Source organism: Anneissia japonica, unplaced genomic scaffold, assembly GCF_011630105.1.
Source record: "Anneissia japonica isolate Jap-2015-1 unplaced genomic scaffold, ASM1163010v1 scaffold284795_len787576_cov167, whole genome shotgun sequence".
NCBI lineage: Eukaryota > Metazoa > Echinodermata > Crinoidea > Comatulida > Comatulidae > Anneissia > Anneissia japonica.
Genome location: NW_022685813.1, coordinates 648,526 through 670,933, shown reverse-complemented (window position 1 = coordinate 670,933; position 22,408 = coordinate 648,526). Strand labels below are relative to the sequence as shown.

The 22,408-nt window shown below is 34.2% G+C and overlaps 2 protein-coding genes across 4 annotated transcripts; one reads left to right on the top strand and one right to left on the bottom strand.

The window, feature by feature from the left end:
* Positions 1-16: 16 nt before the first annotated feature.
* Positions 17-11,444, bottom strand: LOC117112811 (ALK tyrosine kinase receptor homolog scd-2-like). The gene is made up of 3 exons (XM_033255991.1): positions 11,359-11,444; positions 1,073-1,485; positions 17-798 (listed from the first exon to the last, which is right to left on the bottom strand). Exons 2-3 carry the CDS (start codon positions 1,184-1,186, stop codon positions 28-30), a joined length of 885 nt encoding a protein of 294 aa, XP_033111882.1. The 5' UTR covers positions 1,187-1,485; positions 11,359-11,444; the 3' UTR covers positions 17-27.
* LOC117112765 (ubiquitin carboxyl-terminal hydrolase 16-like) lies at positions 3,999-22,236 on the top strand. 3 transcript variants are annotated; one of them, XM_033255938.1, is made up of 20 exons: positions 3,999-4,046; positions 4,141-4,189; positions 5,811-5,925; positions 7,238-7,317; positions 8,566-8,652; positions 9,175-9,278; positions 9,725-9,834; positions 10,301-10,392; positions 10,624-10,671; positions 11,546-11,701; positions 12,183-12,316; positions 12,563-12,650; positions 12,985-13,075; positions 13,669-13,757; positions 14,295-14,351; positions 14,958-15,071; positions 15,720-16,557; positions 16,838-16,926; positions 17,036-17,122; positions 18,284-22,236. In XM_033255938.1, exons 3-20 carry the CDS (start codon positions 5,811-5,813, stop codon positions 18,704-18,706), a joined length of 2,802 nt encoding a protein of 933 aa, XP_033111829.1. In that variant the 5' UTR covers positions 3,999-4,046; positions 4,141-4,189; the 3' UTR covers positions 18,707-22,236. The 3 variants fall into 3 exon arrangements, with proteins under 3 accessions (XP_033111829.1, XP_033111836.1, XP_033111822.1); XM_033255945.1 differs by lacking the exon at positions 4,141-4,189 and having other exon boundaries at positions 4,012-4,046; XM_033255931.1 differs by having other exon boundaries at positions 4,020-4,189.
* The last annotated feature ends 172 nt before the right edge of the window (positions 22,237-22,408 follow it).

Sequence of the window (22,408 nt, the reverse complement as noted above, 5' to 3'; positions counted from 1 at the left end):
TATAAGAGACAAGTATACACGTCTTTATTATGATATTCTGGAAACCAAGTTATCTACAATATCATCTATATTTGGTCTTTCTCTCGGATCTGCAGAGGAGCATAATTGACCGATACACACTAAAAGTTTCGAGTCAACATGACGGCCAATGTTGGCAATTATGACTCCAATGCTATATACATCAGACGCAAAGCTTGGTGGTGATTCTGGATAGAACAGCTCTGGTGCGAATTCACGATGTTTAGTAATCAGCTTTTTTCTCTCAGCTGCCGGAGTATTGTTCAGTCTGAAGAAGTCATATGGAGCTGATGCTGCACAGACACAACCAAAGTCGGTGATTTTTGCCGCCCAGTGAGAGTCATGCTTGTAGAGAAGTACGTTCCTACTTGCTAAATCGTTATGAATCAAGCCAAACATTTGCATCGTCTGGGTTCCTTTCGCGAGATCCAGTGCAATATGGAGTCCATCAGTTACAGAAAGTTCCACGGTGTTGTGAGTAATGGCGTCGAACAATGTTACAGATTGAAAACTTAGAGGATCGCCAATAAATTCCATTATGATCCCGTCACTGGAGCCGAAGGTACATGTACCGAAAACCCGTGGGAACACGTCGTTCCTTTCTGCATGCAACAACATCTGAGCTCTGGCTTCCAGACTAACTTGAAGTTTGTCAGTTAATCTTTCCATTTTCTCCCCAGTATCTGCTAATCTACAGGTTTTTACAGCTGCTAGTTCACCAGTAGGTCCACCAAGATGATAAAGCAATACTTCGCCGAATGCTCCTTTGCCGAGCTTAACCTAAACAAACCACACAACTTGATTTAAACATACTATGAAGCATTTTTTTGTATTTCATTACGGTATATTATTAGAACGCAAAGAAAGAAAGTAGGCGATACCACTTCCTATTATAGACGTATACTACCTACATCATAATCATGTTATGATTATATAGGCCTAATTATTATGTATTTTTTCAGTTATATTAATTAGTAGATCTGTACGGTGCTTACATTCCGTAATAATTAATTGTACTGACAAAACGATCTAACATTATGTACTACGTCATTACCTGTGTACCGTCGCGCATCAATGGATGCAGAACATCAAGCGACAACAAAGGAACACCGTTAGGTAGCAAATCATCAAGATGTACCATGTCTTCTGGAAAAATGACAACATCCATTGTCAAGAATGATGTCGATTTACGTAATAAGATCGATTCAAGACCGCGTGAGGCGACACTGAGTGAAATGAAAGACAATAAAGATGAACTGGATGCAAACTTTCCGCTATAAAATATTGAGGTATTTGCAGTCGGCAATGACGTCAAGTATGTCTGGGTTTAGTGAAATCGTCTTGATCTTTGGTCATGATGTCACTTTCGACATATGGAGTGCAGACAGAACATCGGTTGAATTTGATTGTAGGAGCAGTGCCGAAAGAATTAACGGAAGTTCCATTCATTGCATGTACTTCTTTTCCCTTTAAATCAACAAAGGATGAAACGTAATTAATGATCATTGTTTATTTATTCAATATAAGTTAATGTTATTTAATAACAATTTTAGGTCATATTTACTAATTGATTATTTTTCACCTGGCTTCTACCTTTTGAGTTGTGTTTTGTGATTAATAAAGATAGACAATTTCCACCGTCGAATCGGCATTATCTATAACTAAGTGGCAAGTATAATAGAATTGTCAAATAATAGACTCATTGTTTTAAATAGATGGATCAACGTAAACCAAGAAGGCCAAAGAAAAATTGTAGGAGGATAGCATTAATATATGTTTGGCATTAATGTGTACAGTTAGAAAAAGAAAATTGGCCAATATTTGTGAGCAGTGTCGGCACATCTATCATTTTCGGAGAAGTTCCTTTAACAGCGAAATTATTTGCCACCTATAAAGGCCCTGACGGAGTTATCTGAGCATCGTTAATCACTCAAATAGTACGTGTTACATTTGAATACAGCTGTATTTAGTCATTTTATTATTGACATCAACCAAACATGATATTAATTGTACTAAATTTGCTTTCAAACAAAATCAATATTGAACAATAATTATGTTGACATTTAAATGCTGATAATATTTTAATGTTAGAAAAACGCTAACGGGTTTTTTGTTTTTGTGTTTTGTTTTTTTTTATTGGGAAGGGGGAGTCGGTAGGTAGGTAAATTTTTTTCAAACCAGATGTTTGATATATTCAAAGTTAACATTTTTAATTCTCACCGGAAGACTTTCCGAAATTTGTTTGAGGGTGGTATCTGGGCGTCTAGATGTGACATATTCTAAAACCATGATGGGACTGAGGTTATTTTTTATTTTATAGCTGCCTATAAACAATCACTGAATGCATTGACTTTTAACTTTTGTGATGTAATCTTCTAGTTGTCATATATCTCGTCGTCTGGCTGATTGCTTGAGTTAATGGTCTTGTTTTCTTTTGTCTATATTATTGAAGTATTTTCGAAACAGGCTGTGTTTCTACCAATAAAAAAAGTAGAGATTTGGCTAGGGCCCCAACAAAGAAGGGAAAACGGTATTGCTTAATAACTACTCAAAAATGAGCAACGGATAAGAAGTGAAACTAACCTTAGATCGTAAGAAATAAAGTAGTCCTAATCAAAAAGAAAAACTAAAAAAACACATGAAAACACCCAAATAGGAAATACACGTCACAGGTGTACAAACAATATATCTTACTAATCATAAAACATTTTTTTTATAGAATGAAGGTATTGAAGTAGGCCTATATATTAAGTTATAGCTCAGTAATGAGTAGAAAACAACAGAGATTTTAATGACATTCTAAACTAAAATTCATAATAGGGTTACTGCGAAACCTAACACCACAAACTAGTCGTATAATTCGGAGAAAGCAAATAGAGGGCGCTACACCAGAGGAATGCTTGCGATCTTGCAAAAAGATAGGCGTGTCTACTGCTGCTTGACATGTTTTTTATTTTGGTATGTTTTGTTTTGTTTTGTTTTTGTTTTTTGGCTGCTTTTAACTCATCCATGTTTTCTGTGTTTGAAATTCACTTGAATAACTTTACAAGTATATACCAGATTAAAAGTAGGCATATACCAGATTGTTGTGACTTTTTAGTGAACTTTCTAGGACAGGTTTTCTCTACCATTTTAATATTTTACCTTCGAAAATCCATACCCATTTCAGCCTTGTTGCTGCTATGTATGTTTTTTTAAATATTGAATCTTGAATAAATATGCCTCAAATATAGATCGTATCTAGCAGCTTTCTGTATTGGTAGTTCACTTGATAACTTAACTGGATAGGTCTTATCTAGCATGTATATTTCGTAAATTTACTTTCCATTTTTATTTAGCTCATGACCCATCCTATCATTCCTCCACCGGATTACTCTTACCAAGGTCATTAGCCAGACGATAACAAAGTGTCTACTGCCCACACCCCCCGGGCAGTAGAAACAAAAGCTGCATCAGAAGACGATTAGTATTTAAGTAAATAAGTATTTATTATTATATTATTATTATTGTTGTTGTTGTTGTTGTTGTTGTAGTTGTTGTTGTTGTTGTTGTTGTTGTTGTTGTTATTATTATTACCATTACCGGTATTTTATTATTATTATTTTTGTTGTTATTATTATTGATCATATTTTTAATATTATTATTATTATCATTGTTGTTGTTATTTTTATTATTATTATTGTTTATTATTGTTATTATCATCATCCTCTTACGTCGTCATCATCGACATTATCATCAGCACCATTTTCATCATCATCATCATCACCTTCATTTATCACTAATTATCATTACCATTATCTTATCATAATTATTATTGATTATATAATATTGCTTTTTAAAAATCTGAAATTTGTGAAAATTTAGCTGTTTCGATGTGTATTAGTACATTTTAGTAAATTATTTGATTACAGTAATTAAAATTTGTATTGAAAATATCTTTAATTATTGGGGGCGCTGTTCAGTGAAAAACGAAGTTCACCTGCTGAGCAAGCCACCTCTTGCTTGTTGAGGACTTCAGGAAAACTGCGGTGAGTTTTCAGTTGAGTACCATGCGCTTAGATTTGCCATGTGAATCAACAATTTTCTCAATAATATCTTTAAAACTTTCTTTACTACTAATAGGCAGAATGCAGAAATAAATTGAGCTGAAACTGTTAACTTAAGATACCCGGTAGGTATCCTTTTTATACATTTTGTATGTGTTTTGTTAATGAGCTTTTCCCCACCCATCGTGTGTGAGAGAGTGAAAGTGATCAGCGGTTCAAGCACGGGTGTGTACTGCTGTTTAGGCCTAAACTAGGCTAGGCGTGTCTGCGTTGGTAGTAGAAGAAGAAGGTAGGCCTAGTGACATCATTCTATGTAGAGTGTACAGTATGATGAGCGACGACGTATGGTACTTGACTTAGCTAACTAAAGTTTAAATATAAACAACGCGTAGGCCTAGGCTACTACTATACTACGCAATATACATCTAGAAAGTCCTGGCTGGAGGAGGGCTTTTGACTAGCCTAGCTAGGCCTACTATGATAGGCTGGCCTAGAAATTAAAAGAAAAGGTATATAGGCCTATCCTAGGCCTAATAAGATATTCTATAGCCTAAAGCCTTGGCTAGCTACAGCTATGCCTATCTTAGTAACTAATGATTGGATAGACTAATTAAGCCTATCTAATTGCACTAGGCTAGGTTAAGTGACTATTATATACTGTAAGTAAGTACTAGATAGTAGTAGGCCTAGGCCTGATATATTTACATGGCAGATACATAAAAAACAACAAATTCATATTTTTGCTGACAAATATGTTTGCAATCGTAAATAATACTTAATACATTGGTTATATATTGTGACAGACCAAGGCCTAAATGTCTGCAATGTTTCAAAATAAGCCCTTATAAGACGGATTTCTAGCTAGAAGTATACTCCTGCGCAGGCCTTATTTTACAGTCTGGTGTGGGTCCTGACTCTTTCTTAATAAAATGTCGACGTTGATATTGTTTCAACGGTTTTATACGAATCCGAGTTGTTGATTGATTGAGCTGTTTGACCATAACCTTAAATTGCAGTCAGGTTATATAATGCATAATTAATGTAAACAGTAAAGACAGATCTATGCAGCACTTTTAAGACTGACAAATATTTTATTGTGTACACAACACAAGCTTTTGTTCATGCTGTGAACTTCTTCAGGTTACAACATGTCGGAACAATACTGCATAAATTTCCTTTCTCTAATAATCAAATTGACATTAGACTTGATAGTCCTTTGCAAGATAGACAAATACTACCAATGTACTGTAGTAAATTACCATAAATTATAGCCAATACCTGGAAACTGGAAATACATTCTCTGTCATGCCATTGGTTAGTTTTTTTACATCCAAAATCAGTGTTGCAAATTTGCATTTATTCTGGAATGTAAAAACTATTGCAGATCATCCCAGCATATTATATAGAGGTAAACAAAAGATCAACAAAATCATACTGTACTTAAAAATTCTTTAGTACAAAACACATAAGACACATACTTCGCAGAAATCATGATGAAAATTGCATGACGGCAATGACATGGGAGCCAGAAGGCAAGAGAAGAAGAGGTAGGCCTAAAACAACGTGAAGACACACTGTGCTCAAAGAAAGAGAGAAAGCGGGGGGTGGTCAACATGGAATGTGGCTACAACAGCAGCCAGGGACATAATGAGTGTCACTGCCTTATGTGCATCATGGCACGAAGTAGACAGGTAATAGGTAAAACATTTAATAATGCCATATATTATTTAATTTCTTATTCCTCAGATGCGAATTAAATCAGTAGATGAGGATATTGAGATGGGTAAGAAAAGAAAGAAGTCGGATAAAATTTGTAAAGACAGACTCTCAAGTGATGAAGAAGCTCCAGACTCGGTCATAGGTCAGATTTTTTTTTTTTTTTATTCAGGACAATGGGTCCTTCTACACAAAAAGGACAGTATTCAAAATTATTACTGTAGATGAATCAGAAAGGCACTGTCTATGCTGTGGTAATCACTCTAAAGCAGATTACTTCATAGTACACAAACAAATTTCAAGTACTGTACTATCTAGTATTAATGGTAATTTCAATTGTATAAAGTTTTAAACTTTCAAAAAATATAAGAAAAAAAAAGTAAGAGTGGTCACTTCAAAGAGTAAAAAACAAAAAATAAAAATTCAAAGTATTTAATTTGAAGTTAAGGTCAGGCACCGGAGGGAAAAACCATTTTTTAAATATGTCCATGGTATGTTAACTGATTTTTCTAAGACAAAAAAGCATATTTGACGAAAAATGGTTAATGAGATACAGATTTTTGAATAATTTAAAACTGGGGGAAAAGGCGGAAGTTACGGCGACTTTTATAAATAACCGAAAATCTGTATCTCATTAACTGTTCACAATTTTTTCGTCAAATATGCTTTTCGTGTGTATAGAAAAACCAGTTCTCCTCAAAACATATCAGATGGCATCTGTCTTTAATAACTTACTTAAAACATACCAAAAAAAGAAAAGAAAATAGTGATAGTATACAGTACCTGATAATGTTTTATTATTTTATTCAATTTATTTTGGCATGTAAGTTACATTTTATGTTTGTATTTGTAGTGGGGATACAGTAGTTGAGTCATACTACCAGGTAGCATACTAGCCTAAAAATAGACTAGAGATCTGGTTAACTGTAACAGTCTAGTAAAATATGGAAAAACCCAAAGAAATACCTGGGGGAATCCCCCAGAATTGATTAGAACCAGCTTGGTTAAGAGGAAACAATGAGACAGATTCTTATTACACTACAGTATACAACGAATAGGATATCCATCACACTATGAATTAAAATCATTGAAAAAAAATTTCTAAATTTTAGAGCAGGCCTAGTGCCCATATACTTGCTGTATAGGCATGATGATGTCATACACCTAAATATGGGTATATCACATTTTTTTGTCACATAAACTTTGATACGTATAGTTTGGATGAGCTTAAGCCTAGTCTTGTAGTTTTTTTTGTACAGGTAGTTGATTATTGTTGTTATTGTTTGTTATTATTTACAGGCACTATTTTTAAATTGAAATTATTATTATTTTTGCTACCATTAGAATGAGCAGATATTTTTTTCTTGACAAGTTACCATTTTTATTTTTGCAAAACATACTAAATTTTTAGAGTGATTATTTTTGCACCCATTAAATTGTTTTAATGATTATTGCAGGTTGTGAACATGTTGCTAAAGCAGTGAGTCAAAGTCAAATACGAAAGACCCTAAAAAATGCAGCTATCGGAGCATGTGTGGTAAGTTGACAAGCCCTCCCCATAAAAATTTTAACAGGCCAGTTTGTTGAGACCTAGTTTATTGGCGGATTCAAGGGAGGTGGGGGCAGCCATCTCAGGCCCCTAAATTTTCCAAAATTAAACCAAAAAATGGAGAGAGAAAAAAATTAAAAATTACGATTCAAATTGTGTGAGAGTACTGTACCATTTTCTGGCCATCTAAATGTGCCATAATCATACATTTTCCTACCTCAGCCCCATCCATGGTGGAGCTGAGTATCGCCCTCCATTTTTTGAAGTGACCCTATCCGCCACTGCAGTTTGACAAGAAAAAAAGATTGTGCTATGAGTAACCATTGCCATCTAGTATTTTTAGTACTTGGCAACTCACTGTTTCATAGTCTCTTTTTCTCAACCTTATATAATTATACATTCACATATCAATATACGATGCTCCCTTTTCACATCAACAGTCATGTCATTATTTTAAGTACATGTAACATATGAATATACAGCATTAAATAAAGATGCTACCATTTCACATTCAAGTATACAATGTTACTATAACTTGTCATTAGTGTATACGATGCTACCATTTCACATCAAAATCAAAATAAATTTATTAAGTGCATCTAATGAATGGATACCCAATGTTAAATAATGATGACGAGAGCAGCTTAGCTCAGTCGGCTAATCTGGTTGTAGCCGCTGTGTGTGCGCTGAACCGTGGTGATCTCTAGGTCCCCGGTTCAATTCTCATCGCTGCCTCTCCTTGTGTTTCAGCTAGAGGGCTGTAATACAAGTTACTAGCGCACCATCTTTCGGATGAGACGTTTAAGCCGTTGGTCCCATGTGCATTATGGCCCATGTGCTCGTTAAAGAACGCAGTACACTCTTCGGAAAAGAGTAGGGGAATTGTCTCCCGGTGTACTACCCAATCACCACCAGAAGGACCCCACTGGAAATAAGTCTTCTTCTAGACTTTGTGGGTTATCCTTGGTGTTTACACCGAATAAATCCAATCCAATCCATAAAAATATATTGAGCTCTTAACTGGCTGCAGGCTTGGCTTTAGTATGCATCGCTATCACATCACACATCCTTCGGTGATGCACACTTGCATTATGTCCAATCGGCCTTGCTTGGTAATCCACAGCCCACGTGCTTGAATGGGTTGAAGCAATTCGGTGCATAACGAACATGGCAAAGTATTTGTAACATTCTCAATTAATGTACATTGATATTTTATGCTTTTTTTTTCAATTTCAGGAATGTACCAAAGACAAATCTGACACGAATGATGCAGAAAGTTGCCAGGAAGCTGGAGTGTGGCTTTGTTTAGCATGTGGCTACCAGGTTAGTTGAAGCAACTTTTAAACATGAGGATGCCCTGTGGGATGTACTGATAGCGTTTTGAAGTCATCTTAAAGTGGCTGTTTTATTACCCACCATCATTTTTTTTGTTTGGTTTGCAAACACCATAAAGTAAATAACAGAGCAAGATAAAATAATAATTGTAAATAAAAAAGAGTGTTCACCACTATGAACATGCAACATCCTAATAACATGTAACCAGAAAGTGATTGACAGTGTTGTCAGTATAAAAGGAGATTTGTGGTGTGATGAAAAAGAATGATAAAGTGGACTATGTCCAGACCATAAAGAATTTGTGAGTGTACAGCATGGTCCGTACTCTGTTCTGAAAATATCAGAGAATATATTTCGTTGGTGTACTACCAATCTACGACTAGGTGTGCAGGTCCTGTGGGTTCACAGAGTTCGCAGGTCCAAACACCCAGTTATTTCAACCTATTTAATAACTTAGTTTATTTTCCTGTTGCACATTATTAACTCTGCTAATTTTTTTTTATTTCTCAGGGCTGCGGTCGATATTCTACCAATCAACATGCATTGAAGCACTACAATACCCCTCATTCTGGATCTCATTCTCTAACTGTTAATATCTACACATGGGTTGTTTGGTAAGCTTCTTTTAATTTCTGACAACAGTACCAAAACCAAAGCAGGGAAATATGTCGCCATCTACCACAAAATGAGATTCAACAATTCATGTTGTTCATTGTGTTGCAAAAAAAATATAGTTTTTTTTTCATCATTTTTAGTTTGTTTACTTTATCTATAGTACCATGATTTTAACACTTGTATGTAAAACATAATTTAGGTAAATTATTTTATGTTGCTGCTACTACTATTACTACGGTACTGTACAGTACTACACCATTGTTACTACAGTACTATTATACAAATACTAATTAGTACTGTCCTGCTGCTGCTGCTATTGTTACTGCTACTACTACTACATTTTTCTGTAACGCAGCGCTATTGCTGTTACTGCCTCTGCTACTTTCACTATTATTATTACTACTATTAAAGTATAAGTATATTGAGGGGTCTTTTTCTTACTTAGGTGTTATGAGTGTGATAAAGAAGTCCCTCAAGATGCCCACAAAAAACTAGAGGAATGTCTGCAATTTGTCAATAAACAGATGAGAGCAATTTCCAAAGTAACACCTTCAAGTAAGCACACATACATTTATGTTACAAATGCTCACTACTGTCAACACTCCTGACAATTTATATTCTAGATGTCCTGTTAAATGGCAGCAATTATAACACACCTAAATAGATCCTTGTCATTTTGGATTTCATATCATGTGACATTGGTTATTTACACCATTTCGTCACTCATAGAAATTTATTTCCACCGTGCATTTTTACTTCCATCCATGCATTTTCGTTCCATCCATTTCGCTCCATTTAGAAAAAAGGTAGATTTAAGAATCACACCTAAAATAGATTCTTAAATCTATTTTAGGTGTGTTACAAAGTGAATAATCCATTCAGCTCGGCTCTGCCTTGTTGAATGGAACTGTCAATCTTTAAAATCATGAACATATCCTTCCCATTACACTCATAAACATTCATTATTTGTATACCATTGAATAGTTTGTAATAGGAATTTATCAATCTATCTAATTAACAGTGAAGAAGAAAAAACAAGAATCAAAACCAGAAGATGGAGCTTTGAAGAAAACAATCAACATTGGAAAGACAGATGTACCAGTAAAGGTCAAGGTAACGTAATTCAGAAGTCACATCAACAAAAATATGCGTAAAACATTTAGGTTTATCATTTTTTATCAATATGATGTGTGGCTGGTGTTGTATTTCTACACTTACTCTGAGGGAGGAGAAAGGAATATATGGGTGTTAGACTTGGTAACAAATCTGATGGGATACTCTGTCTGTTTTTTTAATTTTTTTTTGGATTAAGTATTAATTGTTGATTGTTAATCAATTTTACAGGGGTTGAGCAATCTTGGCAATACTTGTTTCTTCAATGCTGTCATGCAGGTAAGAGATAACCACATTAATAAATATTTACATTACTTACATTGTTGTTATTATTTATTCTTTAAATTGAAGTTGTACAGTAGCTGAGTGATGACGTGTTTCGTTTTTTTTTTTACGCCTGATGTCTGTTAGAAATTAGAAATGGCTAGATTTCTTCTCCCGTATGCCCTCAATATATTATAATAAAATAATTTTTAACTTAATTAATTTTTGCCTTTGACTTCCTCCAACTTACACTGAATGAATTAATCAGTAAGATACAAATTTTATACATGTACAGGACTCCCCAGGACAGATGATGTCGGAGGGTGATGGTGATATAGTGGTTTCTACACATTTATAAACAGACTACATAGATTCATTAACAAATGTGTCTCTTTAACTTTAAAATGTATATCCAATTTTCCATTCAAATGGACTTTATAACCTATTTGCATAATAATATTTGAGGCTTGCCATCCCAAAACCATCATCTGTGACCAAAAAATGAAAATTTAAATTTTGATATTATTCTTATTCTCCACATTGTAAGCTTTTAAATGATTTACTGAAATCTAATTACTATTGCCAAAGTTATGAGTAAAACTATTATACTGCATATTCTTACGCTAATTAATAAGTTTAACAATTAGTGGCAGAACGCTGGTTTTGGAATGGCAGGCTTCATATTGTAAAACATATTCTTACCCACGGTGTAGAATCATAGTTGTCGATCTAGACTAGTGAACATCTTGTCTGCATTCCGTGTTGCGTTATACATATTAGCATGCGTTATAAATAAACAGTGTTTTATAATAGTTACAACAATGGTATGATTATGTCGTCATACTTAAAGTAACCTCTATTTATTAATCAGACTTATTGCTTCCTTTAGATCTTAAATCAGACGTATGTACTTAAGGATGTCCTTGACAAGGTGTGGATGGCGCGAGAAATTACTATACCCTATGAAACTAAGTTGGTACTTGACATTGCATATTCCTCAGAAGAGGAAGAAGAATTAGAAGACCAATCGGATAAGCAACTTATTGTAAGTACAACTGAAATGCATGTCGCTCAAATTCCATTTACGCATACCTTAAAATCCTCTATGATGTTTATTTAGATGAATTAAATTTAATAATTTTTTTTTCAAGTTTAATAAACTTTATTTCAACAAATATATATATACAATAATTTAATATAGTTCACAGGCAATGGAAAAGGACCTCAACTTAAAGTATTGGGCTTAAAATGTTATGAGCATTTGGTTCTGCATTCTGTTCCTATTAAATGACAGGATTTTTTCTCACGACCAAAAACAACTCCACTCTTTAAGTGTCATAAAGGGACTTAAATTTGTGTCGAGTAGTCTGTGTGCCTGCCTGGTTTATAAAGGAATTGCTACTTTAAAGTGATTAAGTTCAGTATTGGTTACTTGATATTTGATCCTTGAGAATAGAAAAATAAATATAATGAAAAATGTAGATCTTCTTCCTTTCGCATCAAATATTATTTTAAATATTTTTTAGAATACTTTGAAAATACATTTACCTGAGGGAAATCCCTTGACACAGGCATTAGCTCTCTTCTTTAACAAGATGCGCGACACTAGCCGTAGCTGTGCTGTCAATCCAAGGGACCTTTTCAACAAAGTATGCGACAAGTAAGTATTTTCATTACCTGTGTAATTGTATTCATTGACTAATTTAAAGTTGTATATAAGATATTAAACGAAAATTATATACAAATTTGTTCAGCAATCTGATCAACTTCCTACTTGAACTCATGGCCTCTCTGACACATACCTTCACATAAAGGTACTCCACGAACTACAACTAAATTCTGACCACTGCTAAAAAAAAAAAGACTTTGAGTAAATGTTACAAGTATTTTCTTTGTTTATTAATAGAGCTTCAAGGTTCAAAGGTTACCAGCAACAAGACAGTCATGAACTTCTGCGTTATCTTTTAGATGGAATGAAGAATGAAGAATTTAAAGTAAGATGTTCATTCATATGATGATAAGGCTTTGTTCACACTATAACAACTTAGACTGTTAATCCCACATGCTTGCATTTGTGTCAACACATGTAAATTGCTCCAGTGTGATACAAGCCTAAGTCGCTCTAGTGTGAAACAGGCTTGAAGTTGCTCTAGTGTGAAACAGGCTTGAAGTTGCTCTAGTGTGAAACAGGTTTAAATTGCTCTAGTGTGAACCAAGCATAAAATGCTCTAGTGTGAACCAAGCTTAAATTTCTGTAGTGTGAACCAAGCTAAAATTGTAGTGTGAATCAATATTATGATAATGTTCTTGTTTTCTTTCTTTACTTAGAGAATGAAGGATGGAATTCTAGCTTCATTTAACATGAAAAGGAGTATGAAACCAGATAATGTTGACTCTGAAACAAGGGCCAAGATTAAAAGTAAGGAACATATTCATTGATAAAAATATGCCTAGCTATCATCAATATCAGTGGTAATAATTTAGTATGTTGTTCACCTCACCTCCTGAACAATGAACTCGGAACAGATTTCCAAACTTAAAAAAGTGTTGATTGTGTTGTTACATAATTTTTTTACAACCAGAATAACTGTTATTGCATATCTAAGGCCTGTTGTATGTACGAGAGTCTTCAATCCGCGAACTGCAATTTTGTACAAGCTACGATTTGTAGGCTAAGATTTACGAAGGATCACATAAATTCCAAAGCATACACAGCACAGAAAATAAGTATTAATGAACACTATTTTGAACAAACGTAGTGCCTTTCCTTGCCAGTTCTTTCTCACATTAATAGTAAGCGGTTGTTTCGCAACCATAACATTACCTTTTCCTATACTTTCACACTGATCGCACTGTAAGTTTTCCATAGTCACACCCACTATATGTCCCTTGACTAGCTATAAACACACCTTGCGGAATCGGTCTATTGTGCAATGTATCGCATGGCTCGGGAAAAGTTTCTATTTAATTTTGTACCCTGTAAGTATTGACAATGTATTTTGAATCTTTCAGACTATGGTACAATGTGTAAGCATACGTTTGTGGACAGTGTGTTTGGTGGTTACCTCATCAGTGCAGTGCATTGTCAGAAATGCAAGCAGGTAATTTTTCTCAACAAAATAAAAAAATTGGTACAAAAGGTTTCATTCTAGTGATTATGGTCTTCATCTGAAGGTTTCCTTTTAACCAACATTTTTGTTCTTTAGTAGAACACATTCAGGCTAATGTTTTATTACACATTTTATTGTTAATATAGTTATGATGTTATTACCAATATTATTGATATTGTTATTATTTATGAATTGGTTCTTGGTGGGACGTTAGTTGTTAGTATGCTGAATCTACAACTATTATTTATTTATTTTATCTTTTATTCTTATGTAACTTTTCTTTCAGATAAAAGTTTTTTGTGTCATATTTTTGATTGTCTCTCTCCACTTATGAGAAAATGTGGTTGAAGGAGTGAAATTGGTAGTGATTTTGTAACTGCATTACAAGGAATTATCAGGGATGAGAAGGGGTTGCTTGTTGTGTATGGTTGATTCTGTATCCAATGACCAAGAGATAATTGTATATAATCAATGCTTTCTGATGTAGATATGTGTTGTTAAGAAAATATAATTATTTTTATTTTGTAGATATCTGAAGTACATGAGGCATTCCTGGATCTTTCTCTACCAATTTCAGAGGCAAAGGTGAGACAAGACATATAGGGTATAGTACAAGTGTCGTAACAACAATAAGTGTTGTCAACCTGATGTTGGTAGAGCGGTCATTATGCCTGAATGACTTCATAATCTTAATGGTTTAGAATAGGCTTTCTGGAATAGGCATTTTTAAAACCTAATAATTTACCATCAAAGTGTACTAAAACAAAAAAAGCTTGCATTATACTAGTTATCAAAACACAAATTAAATCAGCAATTAAAATTTACAAAAAAAATTAAGATACATCATCACAATAATTACGTTAGAAAAATGGGATCAATGTTTGTTTGCCTGCAACATTACTTAAAACAGTAATGAGTGGATCATCATATAGTTCAGCAAAGTGGGACATATAACTATAAAGAGATTAAATTTTGGAGCGAAAAGGTCAACGAACAAGGTCAAGTTCACAAAAATAAGAAAAATTTTGCTCAAGCATAAAAGAAAATGTTTGAATCGCCCATTAACGCATGTGCATGTAATATCCGGTATTTAGGCTGAGGGCAGAGTTTTGAACTTCATGGAGTGACTGAACTTAGATCTTAGTTAGATTTGTATTGATTGTTTTTTATATTTATTATTTATGTATTCAGATAAGGAAACCTACCTTGCTGAGTATGGCTGATGAAAAACAGAATAAGAAAGAGGATAAACCAAGTAAACACCAAATAAACAAAGCAAAAAAGCAAGCTCGCAAGCAGGCTAAGGTAAGATTACTTTGTTTCACAGAAGTCAGTCCTGTAACAGAGAGGAAGACAGGGTGGTGGTCAGTGGAGTGATGGGCTCTCAGGGGTACAATGCCTCTTAGGGGCCCCTTTGGAGCCCAGAGGATACTCCTAATAATAAACACTACCATTATTTAATAAGAGCCTTGACATGGTGAAGAAGACACCAAAAGCTATCAAATCAAGTAATGGGCTACAGGATTTCACAGAGAATTTGAATCCAGTTACAGTAATATAACAGGCTACATATTTTTTGATATTCTAATATGAACGGCACCCCTCAGCCACCCATAATTGATCAATTAAATGCAGCATTTTCTCGCACTGGGCCCCTGACTCATCGTTACGCCACTGGTGGTGATAGCTTTTGGGTACACAACCTTACTGTAAGAGTACAGGGTAGTGATAAACCTTTTGTGTACACGGACAAAAAATAAACATACTGACCGACCATAATTTCAAGATGTCACTATGCTTTGGCACCGCAAAAAAAATGGTTTTTAACCAATCTCCTGTTATAGGTGTTTTTCCTTACCATGTAAATATATCATCATTAAATTCCAATTCTACAAATCTCGCAAAAACTGTTAAATGTATATTTCTTGATATCTTTCTTTTTTTTTAAATTAGTGCTCGAAGAAAGGAAGTGGGAATAAAAATGAAGAAGAGTCACATGGGAACAATCAATCCGAAAATGAGACCGATCATTGCAATGACAACTATGATCCGAATGATGCCGATAGTGAAACATCCCTGGATCCCCGCCTTAAAAATAAAATGGACAAAACAATGGACCCTGGTAATTTATCTGATGTAAGTCATTTGGATATACCAGCGAGGATCGAGGATAATTCGAAACACTTAGAGTCTAAAAATGCTGAAGAGAGCAGTAGTCAGGCCGCTGATATTGAGCTTGTAAATAAATTTTCAAATCTGAAACTTTATGATGAAGGAAACTCCTCCCAGCCAAATGGGTATTCTGCGGAGATGGAAAGCGAAGAGGATCCTGTTGGGAAAATAAAATTGGTAAATGATTTGACGTCAACATCTGATGCTAAGCATGTAGAACAAAACACTTCCAAGGAGCCGTTATCTAACGAAAGTGATGATTTGAACATTAGTAAGAATTCGGACGAAAACAATGCAATAGAAGAGGGCAATAATGTACAAAACACCGGCGCGACTGGTAGTCCGGCAAATGAGGCTGAGCCGTCTAATGGCATGGATGATTCTGTCTTCGATGAAGGGGACGATTCTGAAGCTAGTAAATCAAGCATGGCATGTGGTGGTCCGGAAAAACAACAGATTGTGAAAAGGAGATCAAAGAGCGTTAGCAGTATGCGTCGCTACGAGGCAAAGACAAATGAATGTTCCGTGCAGACATGCCTTCAGCAGTTCACACTGCCTGAGCTGTTAACAGGCTCTAACAGATTTGGGTGTGAAATTTGCACTGAGCAGGCAGGCACCGGTGAGTTTATTTAAATTACTGATTAGTCAAGGTGCTTTACAAGGCTTAGTAAGTGGAATTGTTTTTATTCTCGAGAATTAAACCCAGGACCCTCGGATTGGATGGCAAGCATCTCAACCATAAAACTACAGCTCCACTCCAACGATTGATTATGCAAATTGAGCAGTAAATTCAAAATTATCCGTATTTATTATAATAGCAACTGCTGCAGTTAATCAATCACCTTTAAATTATCACCTTACTATAATGTAATATAGCTATATTCTTTTCTTTTCTTCAGGGAAAACTGTGTACCAAGATGCTAGCAAGCAGATGCTAATTCAACGACCGCCTTCCATTCTAACTTTACATATTAAACGGTTTATGCAGGTGTGTGGACATATTAACTGATTATTTTCATTTAAATTATATTTATAGAGAAATATTGTAATATTCCTTTCAATTCATTATCTCTCCTTTTTTTTTGTATTTTGTATAGAATGGTTTTAATCTTCGTAAGGTAACCAGGCAAGTGGATTTTCCATTAATGTTGGACCTTGCTCCATTCTGCAGCACAAACTGTTGTGTAAGTTCCTAAAATACAATAAACATAATTCAACAAAAATGTATAAATATCTGTTTTTTTATTTAAATACCTGAAATTTGGCAATATAGTGGTGTGATATAACTTCTTTATAACTATATAATATCAATCAATCAATCTATCAGTCAATCTTTATTTCACTCATACATAATACACAGAATATGGAGTGGCAAGACCTCAAAAAGTGAACGCTTGATGCAAATGAGGCCTGCAAGAAAAAAAACTTAACTATCGTACAGTATATATGAGAATGATATTAGCTATCCATATTTTATAATCATACACAGTAGGATAAGTTGATGCAAGTCGTGAACCAACTGGCTTTGTGCATAATAAATGTTTACTACTGCCACCCAAGAAAGCTCTGTCTACTGTCACAGTTATGTAATGAATACCATATATGGGTGTGATATAAGGCTTGCTATTTCAAAGCCAGCGTACCGTCACTAAATGTTAAAGTAATTAGCATAAGACATGTGATTTACATGCGACAGTATTGTATATTTTGCACAGAGAAGCCATAATACATTTACTCAGAACTTTGGCAATAGTAAGTTGATTCCAGTAAATGACTCATCATTTTATTTTTAAAGCTTTCAATGTGGAAAATTAAAGTCAATTTTCAATTATTAGTTACTGATGCTGGTTTTGGAATGGCAAGCCTTAAATGGCATTGTCATGCCCATACATTATGACCAAATCACATAAAAATGTTACATGAAACTTAGGAATTTTTTTTTAGTTTGGTTTCGCAATAGCTCAACACATACATACATACATACTTCATTCAGTGCTGTGTGTTCACAAACTGAAAGGTCCACTGATAAATCTCGGTTAAGAATGTATAATACATACTCCAAAGTATTGAAATATATGTCATCGTGTTGGAATTCAATTATGTCATCATCAGGAATGAGTTGTGTTTTCACAACTACATTACTATTGTTATGGTTTGATTCTTGGTATAGGTCTTCTAATAAACTGGTGGGTTTCTTGTTTACCAGTTCACCTGTTACTTCTGGTGGTTTCTTCTTTCCTTTCATGTCTTCATTTATGTAACATGGTGAAGCATTTTTTTTTTTGCAGTAAATGTGCAACATAAGACTAATATTGTTATTACATTATAATATTTTTGACTTACAGCAATTTGCAGATAGCAAAGACAGAGTGATGTACGCCCTCTACGGTGTTGTTGAACATAGTGGTAGACTTCATTCTGGTCACTACACTGCATATGTAAAGGTTCGAGCAAGTAATCCAGATCTTCTACAATACACTTTAAGCATACCTCAGAGTAGTCACAAGAAAAATCAGGCCAATAGTTCAAATGGGAATCCGAAGATGAACAATAATAGCAGTAATCATAATGCCAATGCAGTTGAACACTCCCCAACTGCTCAGGACAGTAATAAAATTAATGGTGAGACCACAAGAGATACAGATACACCACCCAAAGGTAAATGGTTCTATGTGAGCGACTCTCAAGTCACGGAAGTTGCAGAGTCCAAGGTTTTGAAGGCCCAGGCTTATATTCTTTTTTATGAGTTTTTAAATTTTAACCACTGAAGGAGGACAATGGAAATCACAGTTGAATTAATAGGAAGGCCTGCCACGCGTAGTACGTGTATATGCAACGAAATGTGCCAGATGTGATTACTCAATCCACTATGTTACGCTAGCCATTATGCCCCCATTTTTACATGGGCCAAGCAAAACTCTAGACACTACTTGGAATTTTCTAACACCCAGACTTGAAAAATCTATAATTGTGGTCAGTGTAAATGACTGGTAGTACCTTCTGGGTTCATTCAGTATAGGACAATCAAGGAACACACCGGAACCAGAAATATAAACGGCATTGACCTTGACTCGGTTTACTGTTCTTGACATATGCTGATGCTTAGGTCATTGAAATTTCAACTATATTTAACTCGTTAAATTTGTGACAAATTGCTTATTCAACGTGCGCATTTGAACAAAAATATTGGTTAAATATTAAGTATTGCTAATTAATTAAATCACCGCTAGATTCCATGCTCAATGAAAACAATACATTTATATTTCCAAGTAATTTTTTATATAGGATGGCATTTGATCCATGTTCACTGTCAGTTTAAGTGAATGAAACTCAAACTCCTCCCATACATTTTTGATATGTGTAAATACGATATACACCTGGTATCACTCTATTGGTAACGTGGGTATGTCCAACGTGATAATGCATTTGTGTTTCAGTTTACACATTTTTTTAGTTTGAATGCCTGGTATTAAGATGTTATCCTGAATATTATGCTAGTTAAAAATATCCTGATTTCATAGCTTATGCATTATGTAATTACTAGCTGAGCTGAAGCTCTTAATAATATATACACTACTAGAATAACCTAAATCTGAATTGTTAATATTTTTGTACTATGTTCATGTATGGCTGCATTCCAGTAGAACCATGGTCGTGACTTCACAGGACTTACTCGCAGGTGACTGTCCTGTGAAATCGTGAAAGTAAAAAGAAACTGATTTTTATGTTGTAAATAACAGTCTTGCATTGCAACTAACTTCATGAAACATTGTCCAATTAACTATTAAGTGTATACCTGAATTTTACAATTTTAAATTTATAAGAATAACAAATTTTAAACTCAACTAACCCAAATGCAGGGATAAATAGTTACGGATTGTGTTTGCTTTTTTTTTAAATTTTTTTATTGAAAGTTGTTCAGAGAGAACATGCGTTGTTTACAGTATTATCGAATGTTATTACCATACGTGACGTAAATAATATACTAATATGCACAGTGTTAATTGCAAAACCTGTTGTGTATTCAGTTAAACTTGCCTAAGTCGAATCCAAAATGCCATTGAAAAATTGTTCGACTTAGATAAAATTCAACTTACAGATTGTTAATTAATGGAAAACACAACAATTTGGCTTGTGAAATAAGTTCAACTTAGAAATTATTTGAGTTAGGCAAAGTCGACTTAGACAGGTTTAACTGTATTGAAGTTTGACCAAATGACAGCAACATATCTAAACCAAAACCAAAAATGACATTGTCAATAACTTTTTGGAATGTGAAATGTTAAGGCGAACTCAGATATTGTTGTATGATGCAGCTTGTGTGAATTAAATGCAGTCATGACATAGAATATCAGTAGAACATGTTTAGTATTCTCTGGACGAACAAGACTGTCCCCAACAATAAATTATGTCATGTCTGTCAGACTGCATTGTACGACAATGTCTGTGTTGGCTTTTGCATTATTTTGTTTTACCATCGACACTAGATTTCTTGGCTTGTTTCATCATTAAGTTTAATCAAACAACTTCATTTAGCTTCAAGTGTGGTAAGATAATGGAAAGCTACCTTTGAGAAACAAACAACCCTTAACATGAATGAAATGTGATATACTAAGTTGATTTATACTATCTTATCATTTGATTTGTTTTACAATTGTTACTAAAATTCTAGACTGTTTTGTTAGTTTTTTTTACCAGATATGGTAATGAAAGTTCGTATCATGCTATGGCATGAGCAGATTGTGAGGTTAGTCTATTTATGAAGGCTAGGAGGACCACACTTAGCTTCGCGACACTATGACTTTAGTATTGAAAGTATAACATGTTAGATGTTCAGTACTGTACTGTTCCATTGCTGAAAAGACTAATGTGCAGAACTCTATGGTTCTTCTCTATTAAACAACTAGAATATTAATAGATTAAATTTTGTTTTGTTATTGATACAACCAAAAAATGCCAATTGTTGTAGCAATATTATGTTTGTCTGGTTACGCTATGCAGACAAATTCAATTATTAGCATTCAGTTGAAGTACAGTAATTGTTTTTTAAGACTTCTGGGACTAAAAAGTATTAATAAGCCTGTGGTGAAACATAAAGCTGTTGGCTTTTATTTAAAAGATCTGAGGTTTGAGTCCGATGCTGATAATGGTATGTCCGTATTGACAAGATACTTTGTGTCTTATTAATATCACCAAGAAAAATGATGGCATTTCCACTAATAACCTTTATCAAAAAGTTAATTAACCTGTGGGGCATCTCTGTGTCTTATCAAGAAGTAGGATGGATGTTTCCACTAAGCACGGTCCCTTTGCTGGTGGTGGGTTAGTTAAGGTCCCACAAAACAATGGCATAAACATTTGTAAACTTTGTGACATGCATATATTATATTCCTGACCCCTGGTCTGATTGGTCAGTTAAGTAGAAAAGTCAGCAAGTACCTGATAGAAAGGTTTGGATGCCAATGCTAGATATACCGTAAATGAACAAATACCTGCAGTGGCACTATCAAATCTTTGGAGACTTCAGTGCAACAATTATTCCAAATTATTGAAGGGTTTAAAAAGTACAAGGTTGTACATTTGCTTATCTGACTTCATGCAGCGTTGTAATATTTAATCTCTGAAAAATTGGTTGATTATTTGAACATGAACATTAAGACATGTTGGGTAGAATTATGAACTTGTTAATAAATAAAATAATTTCTAATAATAATGATAATAATAATATTGAGCCTTAGTGCATCTACCAAATAAGCGCCGCCTCGAATAAGCGCCGCGCCATACCTGATTTTTTTAGCTTAGCGCCACTCTCGAATTAGTGCTGCCTGCTTAATCGAGAGTATATATTACCCTGTGTGTAATGAAACACTCTAAGAAATAGGGAATTCAATATGTACAGTGTTAAAATAAATAAAACAATGAAGACACAAGCAGTTTTTTAAAAATGTTTATTTACGATGATGTAGGACCTAAGATAGTCCAACTGAATACGTGAAAAAGGTAACATAGAGGAACATGTTCAATGAAAACAGTGATGTTTGGTATGCTTATTCAAGATAGCTTATTGGATTGTTTAACTTTAGATCATTTAAGGTGTTCCATGGGAGTTTGATCGGTGTAATAATGTGATGCGCAATGGCATGATATTATATGTTAGACTGAAATATTAATTTTATTTAATAACTATTGACATTAATGATTGTTTTAGTCTTTTATTTTAGCAATTAGGATTACAGCAGGAAAAGTCATGTCTTTTAAAATAAAATTAAAATACAGTATGAGAGTTTACTGATATAAATCGTGTTCTCATGTAGTGATTTTCATTTACATCAATTCCTCCGTTATTCTGTTTGTTAATTAGCAAGTCTACGCAAAAATCAAGGAATGGATCATCATAGAATTTAGTGGAATTACGGTGAATAAAGCAATTTTGAAGGTTGGCAAGTCGATTTTGGGTATCAGTTGGGGGT